This window comes from Gekko japonicus, unplaced genomic scaffold (assembly GCF_001447785.1).
Source record: "Gekko japonicus isolate JY-2015 unplaced genomic scaffold, Gekko_japonicus_V1.1 scaffold58, whole genome shotgun sequence".
Lineage (NCBI taxonomy): Eukaryota > Metazoa > Chordata > Lepidosauria > Squamata > Gekkonidae > Gekko > Gekko japonicus.
In genome coordinates this window covers 1,278,919-1,293,447 of record NW_015162475.1, presented here as the reverse complement: position 1 = coordinate 1,293,447, position 14,529 = coordinate 1,278,919, and the positions used below count along the sequence as shown (strand labels likewise).

Here is a 14,529-nt window from a genome sequence, read left to right as displayed (position 1 = left end):
CTTTACTTCACCTGGAAGTCAGAAATTAGATAAAGCAGAAAAGTCTTCAACAATAGGAAAGAGCTTCATCAGACTGATTGATACACAGATGATTCTACGGACACATTCTGCCACTACTGTATACCTGTAACCCTCGGGTCTTCCTTGTTTTTAGATAACCCCTCACTGTCGTCAGATTTTATATGTTATGAGCTGGAAGTATGTAGAGTTTATATTGCTTATTCATTTAAAACATCTATTAATCTTGCAGACCTCAAGGCAGCTTACAAGATATATAAAACAATTACCAAAAAACCCCACACCCCACACAATAAAAACAATATATATTGTTTTAGCAAGCTATGATCGGATTCATTGGTACTTTTTAAAAAATGGTCAACAAATACACTGTGACCTTTTATGTGTTTTTGTGCTACACATACACGGAAACACATAAAAGGTCACAATGTATTTGTTGACCATTTTTTTTAAAAGTACCAATGAATCTGATCATAGCTTGCTTCTCTCTCCCTTTCTCCTCCTCTCTTACACACAAGTTCAGATCCCAGTCCAAAAAATACATGGCAATATCAATGGATTGACCATGCATAGCTGCACAGCAACTATGCACATGTATGACCTGCTTAAACACTTGAAAACCTCAATCAATGCCCAATTTTCTTTCCCCCTCATTGAAGGAGAGAAGGGGACATGGGTATCAGTTCCTCTTGTCATACTGGTTAGGTCGGTAGTTAGGGTTGCCAGCTTCCAAGTGGTGGCTGGAGATCTTGTGGGATGACAACTGATTTCCAGGTGACAGAGATCAGTTCCCCTGGAGAAAATGGCTGCTTTGGAAGGTGGACTCTGTGGCATTGTAGTCTACCTAAGTCCCTCCCCAAATCCTGCCCTCCCTAGGCTCCACACCTAAAATCTCCAGGAATTTCCCAACCCATAGCTGGCAACCTTAGTAGCTATTAGTGTGGTACTGTGCACGTGCCTCCCACAACTGCACCTGCATCCTCAAAGCGCTGGATGCAAAGGTCCAACTCCAGGAAATGGGTGAGCAGCACCCGTTTTTGTATGCAGCTTTTGATTCAGTAGGATGACACATGTGGAAACCTGCTGGACTGGGGTACTAGTCTAACCTGCCTGCCTTTCTCCAGTGCATGACAAGGAACCAAGAACATTAGGCAGTTGGTTAGTGCTGTGATAAAGCTCTATTCTATTTGTTTCTGTTATGCTTTAAAAGACATTTTCTGCTATAGCAAAGACAATGCCCTTTCCCTTGAGGCTCTCCTGGCACCTATCTTGTTCTTTTTTAGGCATCAGGCCAAAACATTTCTTTTTAACTAGGCTTTTAATTAGGGGGTTAGTATTTTAGAATTGTTCTTACAGACTGTTATAGCCAGAGTAAGGGTTAGGCTGCTAAATGTTTTATGCTGATTTGATGATATTGTTGGATTCTTGATGACTGTCAATTTTTTATATTTCAAGGTTTTATTGTATTTTATTTTGTAAATTGCCTTGAGCAGGTTCTTGAGAGAGGTGAAATATACATTTTCCAAATAAATAAATTGGCTCATCAACAAATGGCAGTCTACATTACAGGAAAAAACTAGAAGGTAAGCATTTTTTGTAAAATGTACACAGTTTGAACATTCAGATTGCGTAACTAGGACTGAACCGAAAGGACAACTTTTGGCAGTGGACAAATACACTCCCCTTGTTTGTTTGTTTTGAGGGGGGATTCCAAAATAATGTTTGCCCATTCGCAGCGAGGGCAATGTTGACTGAGGAATCATTGCCCTTATTCTTAGTTGCCTTTGTGACACTGTCAATATTGCCAGATCTCACTGGTTACGAAGTGCTGTAATAACATCACAATCAAGTAAGTTTCCTGGTCAGCTGGAATCAGCAATGTTAGGAAAAGACAACCCCACAAAACAACATAGCAACAGAAGAATGGGCAAACGAAGCTGCTTGTCAGGTGAGACTACTCCACCAAGGACTGAATTCTTTCACCTGCTCAGCTCTACCTCCTGGTTGCTGCTCTTCTTGTATTTGTGGGAGGAAAAGGAGGATAAAAATATTTTAAATAAATAAAAGCAGTAAACAGGAGGTAAAATAAGAGATTTTGGGCACCTCCCCAAAGCACAGCAACCTAACTATCTGCTCCCCCCCATTCTTCAGCTTTCCCTCCTTCCCTCCTCTGGCAGCCTATCCCCTTATCTTCTCCTCCACGTGCACCTAACTTTTTCTATCCTGCCTTCAGCTTCTCCTTTTTATCTCCCATCTCCGTGCCCTCTCCTTCACCTTTCATAGAAACTACGGTTTGCAATGATCAGTAATAAAGTTCTCACAAGTGGGAATCTTCTGTTAACGCTAGAGATGTTGTTTCCATAATTTGATTTTTTTTTTAAATCTCCAATGCAATTTTTTGACTTCTCTCCCATTTGCAGAAAAATCCCCCATCTGCCCCTGGTCCCACTGTGTGGATTTTTTGATCCACACTCAAAGGTCTGGTTCAGAATGGTGACTGGAACCTACCAGTTTGAAAGGATCAAGCCAATGCCACAGTTCTCTAAATATACCGATTTTAAATCAATTCAAGAATGGACTATAAAAATGGTTCCTGTGCATATTTACCTGGGAGCAAGCCCCCACTGAGATGTACTTTTGAGTAAACATGAGTAGGGCCCCGATCACATGCAGAGTTTGCCGCGGGAGAGCCACGAATGCCAGGCGGATTATATGGGCGCGATCACACCGCCACATCTGACAAGCGTGGTGCACCCGTGGCCAACCGGTATCGTCCAGCCGAAGATGCAGACTTTAAAAGTACCTTGGAAACCCCAGTAGTAAATGGTAGCGATGGGCTGCAGACAGACGCTCTCCGTCTGATCGCCCCAGCGCGCTCCTCTCGAGTCCCTGCTTCCTGGTTGGAGCGCACTGCAAACAACCACCCAAGGAAACAACGTCGTCGCATCTGATCGCGTTGGGGTGCGTCAGATTGCGACGGCACTAATAGCCACATCTCCTCCCCACATTATCCAGCCCGTGTGACTGGGACCTAGGATTGGGAACATATTTATCTGAATTCCAGTCCTTCAAAAGATTTTGCAAGGGGACAGAAGCACACTGTAAATAGAGTCCCATTCTTTGTGGAACAAATGGTCCTGCGGATTCAGTGAATATCAACTTGCGAAAGATTATTTGCAAGCCAAAGCTCAGCATTTCCGTGACTGTTTTTTTTTAAACTCGCAAGGACTCACGCTAATGAGATATTAATATTTGCTTTCATCAATTGAAGACAAAAGACCACAAGAGGGCAAGGATGATGAATGTCCATATGAATATTAAAAATTCACACAGTCCTCTGAAAAGACACAGGAGCTTTTGCTAAGGCATTTCAGACTAAAGCGAGGAGTGATTCTTCTTGAACTTTCACAGAATCCAATTTATTAATGAATAGGGTGGCTTTAGAGACTTATAATGGCTGATCTACAATGCAGCAGAAAACACAGAGGAATGATGAGCATAATGATTTCCAGAAAGAAAATGGCAAAACTTAACCCCAGATAACCAAAACAATCCCCCAGAATGAGATAGCAGAAGCCAAACAAAGAAAGGTGGTTTGCATCAAAGAAGATTAATGTTGTGTCTCACTGCATTAAAATTCCTTTCTTCTAAAATTGTGAGGACCACTGTTCTACAGTCCCAGTGAGCAGGAGAGATACACAGTGAAGCTCACAGTCCTTATATTTGTAAAACTCAGCACAAATACACACCCGATTTGTATAGCACCCTTAAAATGCAATTCCTCTCAAGACTGAGAGCCATTAACATTCGCAATGGCAACCCAGGGCAAGCGGAAGGAAAAACAAGAACTCCATGTATTGCAGAGTATCAGTAGATGAGTCTTCAGAGTAGACAAGAACTACTTATCTGTGAATCAGCCATTGGCTCTGGATCTATTACACACAAGCATAAGATTACCAGAAAACCCCCCACCTAGTGAACGGAAGGCTTACCATTCTGTACATGCCGTTTCTGGTCTCTTGCTGTTGAGCTGGGATCTGTTTCCTTTTCTGCCCGAGTTACATTCTTCCCTTGAGAAGCGTCATTTTTGTTAACACTAGTTTGACGAGTCCCATTTACATTGCTCTTACTGGCTTCTGTGCTCTTACTGTCTCCCGAATTTCCTTCTTTACTGTTTTCGGATTTGGTGGCAGCTGTTTCCTCCGTTGGCTTTTTCCCTTCATTTTCCTCTGTTCTCTTTTCATCTGCATCCTGCTGCGAATTTTCCTCTGCTTCCTTCTTCGCTTTTTCTTCTGCACCCTCAGCAAAAACAAAGGCAGATTAAATGGGGATGGGGAGAAACAAATTAATAGTGTGTTTACCAGGATGGCAACCTTTATTTCAGTTTTTTTCTTTCAGAGTGCAAGCCCCAACTCTGGGCCTTCCAGACGTTTTGTCTGCATCACAGCTAACTGTAATCTAGTCCTTCTTTGCATGGAATTCAGAATGCCATGCTGCAGTGGTTCCTCATGTGTTGCTGCCTTACACTGAATCAGACCCTTGGTCCATCAAGGTCAGTATTGTCTGCTCTGACGGGCAGCGGTCTTTCGCATCACCTACTGCCTGATCCTCTTAATTAGAGATACCAGGGATTGAATCTTGGACATTCTGCATGCCAAGCAGATGTTCTGAAGCTGAGCCACAGCCCCTTCCCTCCAGTTCACAAACTGTGGATGGTGGACCACAAGTAAGTTGCAACCAAACTCCTGAGATGAGAGGAGGGATGATGGCTCCTCTCTTTCCAGTGGAAAAGAAGAAGAAGATGGAGCTGCTGCATATGCATTTGCAGAGGTTCAGCTCACTCCCAACCACCACTGGTGTGGGAGACAATGGGCTTTTTGCCTCTAGGCTCACACTGCTGGCAGCCCACAGCTCTGTAGTGGTAGGTCCCTAGGGGTACAGCTAGTTTAGAAGTGGGTCCTCACTTCAAAGTCTGAGAACCACCAAGCTTCCCCCCTCCCACACATCTTGCCTGAAAGAACTGTGCTGCTAGGAACTGCAGAAACGAAGGTGATAACAATGCACCCCACTTGTCAAATGACTATGGTTTACGGGAGAGATGTACAACCTCCCCACCCAATAAGGAACAATTTAACCTGTGCATTCAGACACAGATCAGTTATTTCTTTCGATGGTGGTATCAAAAGCAGGCTCTGACATGAATGGCCAAAGCCAGCCTGATCTCATCAGATCTTGGAAGCCAGGTAGAGTTAGTCTTGGTTAGTATGTGGATGGGAGGCCACCAAGGAAGTCCAGGGTCACTACACAGAAGCAGGGAATGGCAAACCACCTCTGAATGTCTCTGGCCTTGAAAACCCTATGGGAGCACCGTAAGTCTGGACGGCACTTTCCATCTCCAGCACCACCATAAAGAGAGTGGTCCAGGTAGCAGATTCTGACAAGAAGCATCTCCAGTCAGTTAGAGTGTCCCAAAATGCTATCCATCTTACAGTGCAATCATAAGAATTTAAGAAGAAGAGCCCTGCTGGACCAGGCCAACCAGTTCCTTTGGAGGGCTAACTACAGGACTTAGAGGCCAAGGTCTTCCTTCGATGTTGCCTCCCTGGCACTGGTATTCAGAGGTTTAGTGCCACTGAATGTGGAGGTTCCCCTGAGTCACCATACCTGGTAGCCACTGATAGACCTATCCTCCACTAATCTATCTAATTCCCTTTTAAAGCTGTCTGTAAGAACATAAGAAGACCCTAACTGAAGTTACCCTTCTAAGCCCATTGACTAGAACAGACTTCAGGAGACTTAAGATGCAGTCACACACACTAAATAATCCACTTTCAATCCACTTTTAGTGCACTTTCCAACTGGATTTTGCTGTGTGAACTGAAAGTGCATTGAAAGTGGATTATTGAGTGTGTGTGACCGCAGCCTTAAAAGGGTATAATTCTAATTAGGACTGCGCTGTCATTTGCTACCCGAAGACCTCGGATGAAAACGGTGATCAAGAGGACCTTCTCTCACACCTAATGATGTTTGCAATCAGCACAGTACAAGCACCTTTTGTCTAATTCCTTATCCCCAGGGCAAAAGAGGCAAGTGGTCTGGGGAGCTGATTACAAAAGGCAGCCTTGTCAGACATCTAGTCAACTTTTTTTTTTTTAAAAAAATGCTTCCTTATTTCATTTTGACCTTCTTGGGCTAGCATGGAGACAGAACGGGGAAATTTGAGACAGGATCGTGAAGTTGCCAGAGTTTTGCCCCGTTCAAGCAAGAAATCAGGAAATGTGGGGTGGGGGGATGGGTGAAATTCACCAGGGTGAGCTGGAGTTCTAGAGTCAGGAACAGTCACAACTGAATGGCCAGATATTTTTGACTCTTTACCTCTTGACTCACAAGTATTAAACAAGTACAGCTTCTCACAATACTATCCACACACCAGAAAAACAAAAAACTCACCACACTTTTAGTATCTGCTTGTCACATTACAGTTAACGCTGTAATCAAACGTAGTCTGGAAAAGGAACGCTAAAGAAGAGGATGAAGGATATTCCGGGCAAACTATGGCTGATTTCGCACTAGAGCTGCCTCGATGTTGCGCCGCCGTTTGCCCCCATTTTTTGTTGTTTAGTCACACAGTCGAGTCCGACTCTTCGCGCCCCCATGGACCAGCTCCCGCCAGGCCCTCCTGTCTTCCGCTGTCCTCTGAAGTTTGCTCAATTTCATGTTTGTTGCATCTATGACACTGTCTAACCATCTCATCCTTTGCCGTCCCCGTCTTCTTTGACCTTCAATCTTTCCCAGCATCAGGGTCTTCTCCAGTGAGTGCTCCCTTCTCATAGGGTGGCCAAAGTATTTGAGCTTCAGTTTCAATTTCACACCCGAAGCCGCGGGGCTGCATTTGACCTGCGGCTTTGCCCGATTTCCTCCGCAGTTTCGTGGTCCTCAAAAAGCAGGATCACGAAACTGCGGGGGAAATCGGGCGAAGCCGCGAGTCAAAATGTAGCCCCGCAGCTTCGAGTGTGAAATTGACCAATAGTATCGGGGCAAATGGTGGCACAACATTGAGGCAGCTCTAGTGCGAAATCAGCCTAAAATACTTGGACTGATTTAGTTTAAGGCCGCTTCATGAGTTCATGTCTTCTTCATTAATGTTCCTTTTCCTGAGATAATAATGATCTGAGGACAATTATTCCAGGACTGACCACCCTGACTGGCGGCAGATCTCCAGGGTCTCAGGTAGAGACTTTCGTATCACCTGCTGCCTGATCCTTCATAACAGGAAATGTCAAGTCTTCAACCTGGGACCTTCCGCGTGCAAAGTGGATGCTCTACAAGTGAGCTAGGGTCCCTCCTGATAGCAACCCTCTTAACAATTTCAAGAAGTATGGGCTCAATCAACCTTGGGCTACTTTTAGGGAAAATTAGGCTGGAGAACATTAAGACCAAAGGGGTAGCAAAGACTTGCTAAACACCTTACCAAGACTCTAGGAAATTTCTGTTACAAGGAAAGTGGCTGTAAAGGTAAAGGGTCCCTTGCTTGAAAGCCAGTCGAGTCCGACTCTAGGGCTGCGGTGCTCATCTCCATTTCCAAGCCGAAGAGCCAGCGCTGTCCGAAGACGTTTCCGTGGTCATGTGGCCGGCATGACTAAACACCAAGGCGCACGGAACGCTGTTCCCTTCCCACCGAAGCGGTACCTATTTATCTACTTGCAATTTCTTGCTTTCGAACTGCTAGGTTGGCAGGAGCTGGAACTAGAGACGGGAGCTCACTCCGTCATGTGGCAACTCGTGTCTCGAACTGCTGAACTACTGACCTTCCACAGCCTGCAGTTCAGCGTCTTAACCACTTGAGCCACCGCAGCATAGTGAAAATTGGGGGGGGGGGGAGAGATCCCGAACAGTGTGTGCCACAGCCAACACTTCAGCCTGTTATTGCTAAGAGTAATACTGAGCTTGCATCATGCGTTCATTTTTTTTTTTAGCATCATGTTCTTTGGGGCATATGTTTATTCTGGTTCCTAATTTCCATCTATTTAATAGTAATACTGTCAGCCGAAGGAGCTGACAGTATTACTAATTTTGCCCACACATGCGGAGATACTTAGCACAGAAACACATAGAGACAGTTTTCTAATGGTGTTATCTTAACAGGGAACAGCTCATTTTCCCGGAGCGGGTCTGTTACATGGAAACATTCTTGGTGCTGAGAGATTATACGAAGTACAATCGTCACTCCAAGGTTTCATCTTGTGGTACTTTGCGACAACAGCCATTCATGCTACCGCAAATATCAATGTTACTTGCAACTGGTAGAGTCTTTAGCCGCCAACTGTCTTTTTAACTCACATTTAAAAAAACCAAACTGCTGGGTCAGGTTACCTTTGGTTGCTTGTGCTTTCCACTTCTCCCTGTTCTGTTGCACCACTTCAGTCCAGGTGGTTTTAAAACATTTGAAGTCCACAGTGAGGATCGAACAGTTGAGTGAGGCACTTCCTTCTGACCCAGTGCTCTTGACACTTGATCTTTTAACTTCCGAGGGGCTAATGCTGTTCAGACTGCGATCAAAGAATGCAGCGAGAGTTAATACGTTCTACAACTACACCCGCAAAAGAACCACAAAATGCCTGTTTTCCTTCTTTCGCTTGATATTTTTTCTCCCTGGCTCTTGTCTCTGATTGATGACTGCCCGGTCTGAGCTGAGAAACTGCCACTCAGCTGTGAATCTGAACTATCTAGAGCAACGGGACTCCATGGGATCCAATCCTGCCCCCCGCAGCCAGCAATTTCCAAGCAACAGCCTACCAGGGTGGAACACAACCACACGGGCTTATCAGCAATACGTGTTTGTAGTGAAGAGCTCTCACAAACAATCCATGATGACCAATGGGAACCAGGGCTGCTTCCACACCAAGGATTTCCCATGTTTCAGCCACATGACTGGTGCATTTCTTCGCCTAGGTTCCCACAAAACATCACCGCCCACTTGTGCACAGAACATTAACAGCCCATATCACCTCATACAAAAAAAAACCCTTGCCTTATTTTAAACATACAAAAATACAAATGTTTCCTGGTCAAGACACTATGGGCCTGAGCAGTCTTGTGTCTGAAGGGGAAACAGTGTAATCGGCAAAGTGATAGCCAGTTACTCTTTCACCTGTTGCTGACTGCAAGGGGCCAGTCCCCTGCAGAAATATAACAGAAGAGAATCGCCTGCCTTTTAGGCGGGGGGGGGGGAGATCATCAAAGGATTACAGTTTTAGAGGTAAAACGCCCTGACCTGGATAGCTCAGGCTAGATCAATCTCCCTAGATCTCGAAAGCTAAGCAGGGTTGGCCCTGGTCAGTATGTGGATTGGGGATGACCAAGAAAGCCCAGGGTGTGTATCAACACAGAGGCAGGCAATGGAAAACCACCCCTGAATGTGTCTTGCCTTGAAAACTCTATGGGGTTGCCAAGAGTTGACTATGATTTGACAGCAATAAAAAAAAGGGAAAACAGAAAAGAATCACCCACAGTTCAGCTTAGCTTTTAGGAAGGGTGGAAGGGATCGCTGGAGGTGTCTCTACAAATGGTTTTTTTTAAGTATTGTATCAATTCTATTAAATGTTACCCATGCTCCTCAAAGGGGGAAAAAACTAAAACAGAGCAGACTGAGTATCCTGAGGGTCACAGGAGAACACAGTGTAGGGGGGGTGTTTCAATGTCATCCAGTGTGAAAGTGCAACCACGGCTAAAATTGGACTGTGCGAAAACTCCATTGCAAAGATGGTTCCACATGGAATCGCATCAGCGACCAGACAACCTAGAAAAAACACACTATTGTGGAAGCCCCCAGGCTTCCTGAAACACATGTCTAGACAAACCATGAAGGGTTCTATTAATCAGCAATTTGTTTCACTCCAGTCTCATTGGAATGCAGTGGGCCTGTGATATCTAAAGTGGAAAACAGATACATTATATAGAAAAAATTACCCAGGAGAGTTGGACATAGCCAGACCAAGGCATTTCTCTTGTTTATTTTATGTTTATCTCTACCTTCAAGGAACGCCAAGCAGACTTCCATCCAGGCACTGCCGAGACCCCAGCCTGCTTAGCTTCAGCAAGGGTGCTGTGCATATGCCTTTCGACCATAATCCAACCCTTCTTCCCAACATTATCCATTTAACATCCTGGAAACTTGGATAATTCCTTGGACTACATTCTAATTTTTTTTTTAAAGTGGAACTCTACCACTCCAGTGTCATTTCCTCACATTCCTCTGCATTGCTGGAGCTCTTTCTGACCCCTGGAAAGATCAGTCCCAGGGCCACAGGACCCACATGCAGCTGTGAATGGAATGAGGAGGGAGGAGGAGGTGTAATTGCTCCTCCTTCATCTTCTGGAAGCACAGCTCAGGGGAGGTTCATCCCCTTGTCTCTCTTTGTTCCAGCCCACCAACCCTCACAGCTGTTCCTCTGCACGGATCCTAACCCCAAGAATGATCTTTCCAGGGGACAATCAGGGCTTTTTTTTGTAGAAAAAGCCCAGCAGGAACTCATTAGCGTAATAGGCCAAACCCAACACCAGAAACTCATTAGCATATTAGGCCACTCCCCTGACAGCACCACTTATTGACATATTAGGCCACACCCCCATGTTACCAAATGTGTGCTTATCCAGCCACACCCACCTTTTGCTTCTTATTCTGTTTACCTTGTTTATTGTCCAAACCCAGGGCTTTTTTGTAGCAGGAACTTTTTTGCATGTTAGGCCACAGACCCCTAATGTAGCCAATCCTAATGAGTTTCTGCTGTTGGGTGTGGCCTATTATGCTAATACGTTCCTGCTGGGCGTGTCCAACTTGGGAGCCAGCCGGAACTCCGTTCCTGTGCGTTCCTGCCCAAAAATAGCCCTGCCAGGGGTCAGAAAGAGCTCCAACAATGCAGAGATTGGTAGGGTATTGCCAATGCAAAGGCGACTGATGACTATAATGGCTGTAATACATAGGATCTGTGCAACTGTACAAAGGCTTTGGACTTGCCTTCTATGAAAATGGGAACACCGGCATGAGTCCCTTCCCATTGAAGGAGAAGCTCCGGTGGAGCTGTAAGTTACAGCCACTGAGTACAAAATCCTGTTTAAGCTGAGCTCTGTCTCCACAATTCACATAGGTACCGACCTGGAACGCCTAAACCCTGTCATGCCAGAGCGGGAGGCTTCCTCAATGAGAGGTGTTACAATCTTCTCTGTCATGTCAGTCAGCACAGTGAAAGTGGGCTCCACAATGAAATCAATAAAACCTGGGGGGAAAACACAGTGCAGCCAGATTAGCTATACACTTGCTGCCAGACTTACTGAGGTGGATGGACAGATACGTACTGCAGCACATTTTAAATACTTAGAGAAAACAGACACGCTGGACAGGCATTACCATTCTGTTGTAAGGTAATTCCTTAAACACTGGCGATAACAAAGTGTTGCAATTCAGCACAAGACAGATGGGGTTGAGCTGGTTCTCTGTGGGTTTGGCAGGATCCTGAGCCAAATTCCTGGTACAGCTGGTTTTGACTCAGCTTGGAGGACAGAACTTACGGAAGAACTAAAATAACCAAACTCTAATCAGACTTCTCAAGTCACTGATGTGCAAAGGAGAAGCAGCAAACGTGTTCCCTTGAATAGCCGCACTTCAAAGTTTGCCTTTGAATCACCAGCAATAATTATTCAGATGGTCATCCATGTTTAATTATTAAACCATTTGGGATGAATAATGTTGATAATACAGAGAACAAAAAGAAATTATCTCCTAAGAAACAGTATCAAATGAATGTCGCTGGCAGTTTATGATGTAGATTTCAGGGCAGTCACATTGGACACTAATTTTATGTATTACTCACCATTTGTAGTGCCAATTAAACAAATTGAGTAGTACATTACAGAAATGTCCTGAGAAGCACCATTCTCAATAAAAACATGACCGCTAATGTCATATGTAATTATGCCTGCAGATAATTCACTTATTTAATTTAGTTTACATGGGCCACGGAGCCTGTTACTCAGGATTCGTTATATATATTTTTTCCTTTTATGTCAGAAAATGATAGACTCAGAAGTAGCTCCTCTGTTATCTTTCACGGAATAAAGCTTGCACCAGAAGTGCCCACCTGTTCACACACGGCTCAAAACGGGGTTCATTGACTTTGAATAAGTTCTGTGTCACTTAACACATTGTGGGCTGGATCATATTATTTCCCAACTTCCTGCCCAAAGTGTACCTCCAAGTACCTTCTGTGATTCTCTTCCACTATGTCTTTTTCTTCAAGTAAATGTAAAGGTTTCCCTTCCTCGAAAGCTAGTCGAATCCGACTCTAGGGGGCAGTGCTCATCTCTGTTTCCAAGCTGAAGAGCCAGCGCTGTCCGAAGACATTTCCGTGGTCATGTGGCCAGCATGACTAAAACCAAGGTGCACGGAATGCTGTTACCTTCCCACCGAAGCAGTACCTATTTATCTACTTGCAATTTCTTGCTTTCGGACTGCTAGGTTGGCAGGAGCTGGAACCAGAGACGGGAGCTCACTCCATCATGCGGCATTAGGGTCTTGAACTGCCGAACTACAAACCTTCTGGTCTGCAGCTGAAGTCTTTCTTTGTTGAAGAAAGTCTTTCTCCTTTGAAAGTAAGCCATGGTGTAAAGAACTCACAGGATCCAGCTATGTGGAAGGGTGGCACAGAATGCAATTCTATGTTTTAAAGAATATGCATTATATCTTTGAAAGGGTGGCAAAGAAAACAGCATTTCCAAATGGGTGTATTCTGGGGATCTGCACTTTGGGGCATTTCAAAAAGGGTATACCATTATTCCAAAATTTTGGGAGTAATCATACCATTTCAGGGATCTGTTTTGAGTAATGGGGAGGACAGGAAATTTGGCTAAACTATATATCTAATAGCCAAGTTGCCCCCTGAGTGCGGATCGCTAAATCAGCGCTCCAGGGGCACTTGGGGGGGAGGGGGAGGTTTGTGCACACGTGGGCCAGTCCCCATGTGTGCACAAAAATCAAAAAAGTTGAAAAAAAATTCGGGGGGATGTTTAAATCTTCCCAAAAAGTGACAGAGCTGTAGCTGTAGCTGGCCTCGCCGCCGCTGGCCTCTCCGCCTCTGTAGCTGGCCTCGAGGGCGGGGGGGAGGACCGGCCTCGCCGCCGCCACCGCCGAGCCCGGCAAAGGGGGGGAGGACCGGCCTTGCCGCCGCAGCCTCGGGGAGATTGAGGGGGGATGGAGGAGACGGAGCTCTTCTCCCCCCCCCGCGAGTATTGCGGGTCCCCCTCTGTTCCTCCTAAAGGCAAGGTCTTCTTGCCACTGTGTTCAATGGACTGCAAACTTGCCATCTGAACTAGGCCGATTTCCCACAAGCGCTGCTCCACGCTCGCTCTTCCCTTTTGCCCTGATGGTACGTGTCAATTTCACACAAGCTGCTGCGCGGCCACATTTTGCCCCGAAGTCCTGCCATTCTGACATCTCCCACAAATCCCTACGGTCGGTGAGTTCTGCCAAGTTACGCCATTCTGAGGTTACCCAACAGTCCTACAGGTCTGAGGTCTCTCACGGGTTCCTAAGCACTGTGACCTCTGCCAAGTCCGGCCAGTCAAGGATCTCTCACGAGTCCCAAGACACTGTGGTCTCCAAAAGGTCCTCCCACAAGTCTCGGCATACCGAAGCCTTGCACTAGCCTTCATCTACCAGGCATGAGACTGATGCCGCAATATTGGCTGAAGCGAGGATCGACGCCATGTTGGCAGAACTTGCAAAAAGAGAAAAGGCTCTGGAGCTTCACGCAATTTCCCCTGCGTCTACTCAATCCTCAAAAAACAGTAGACGTGGGGAAAATCATGCGAAGCTGCTTGTGTGAAATTGACACGTACCATGGGGCAAAAGGGGAGAGCGAGCATGGAGCAGCGCTTGTGGGAAATCGGTCTACATCTATTCCCCCCTTCCCCAACATTCAACCTGGTGACCAAACAACTTGAAACACTTGTGCAATTTTATGATGTAGATTTTCATAAATCCTGAAGTTTTGGGAGTATTTTGAGTATTTCCAGCCCTATACAAAACAGGAAATCAAAGGCATCATTTTGGTTTGGGAATATCTGAATGCGAACCTCTAGTACATTCTTCAGAAAGCCAGGACAGGCTACAGCTCCCTGTTAATTGTACACTGGGTGTGAGAAACCTTGGTTTGCGTTTAAAATGGGGAATGGTGCCGAGAAGCACTCAGAGCCAGAGGAGGAAGAGGAGGCCATGGGTCAGTGGTATATAATCTGCTTTCCTTGCAGAAGTTCCCATGTTCAATCTCTGGCATCCCCACGTTTTTTTTTTTTTTTTTTTAAAAACACATTTAAAAGGACCAAATAGGAGGTTATTTGAAAGACCTCTCCATGAGATCCTTGTACCATTCAGAGTAGCCTTGATAGGCAACAGTTTCTGCTTCAGTATAAGGCAGGTTTGTGCGTGTGTCCAGAAGCAGAGGAATAAATGGACTG

At 45.4% G+C, this 14,529-nt stretch overlaps 1 protein-coding gene across 1 annotated transcript in view; it reads right to left on the bottom strand.

Moving 5' to 3' along the window:
* The window catches only part of PDE1C (phosphodiesterase 1C), a 372,774-nt gene that overhangs the window by 48,846 nt on the left and 309,399 nt on the right, over positions 1-14,529 (bottom strand). The window contains exons 14-16 of the mRNA XM_015405748.1: positions 11,174-11,294; positions 8,392-8,567; positions 4,011-4,310 (exon numbers count right to left, since the gene is read on the bottom strand). Of these exons, the coding sequence (XP_015261234.1) occupies positions 4,011-4,310; positions 8,392-8,567; positions 11,174-11,294 (597 nt within the window). The remainder of the gene's footprint in view (positions 1-4,010; positions 4,311-8,391; positions 8,568-11,173; positions 11,295-14,529) is intronic.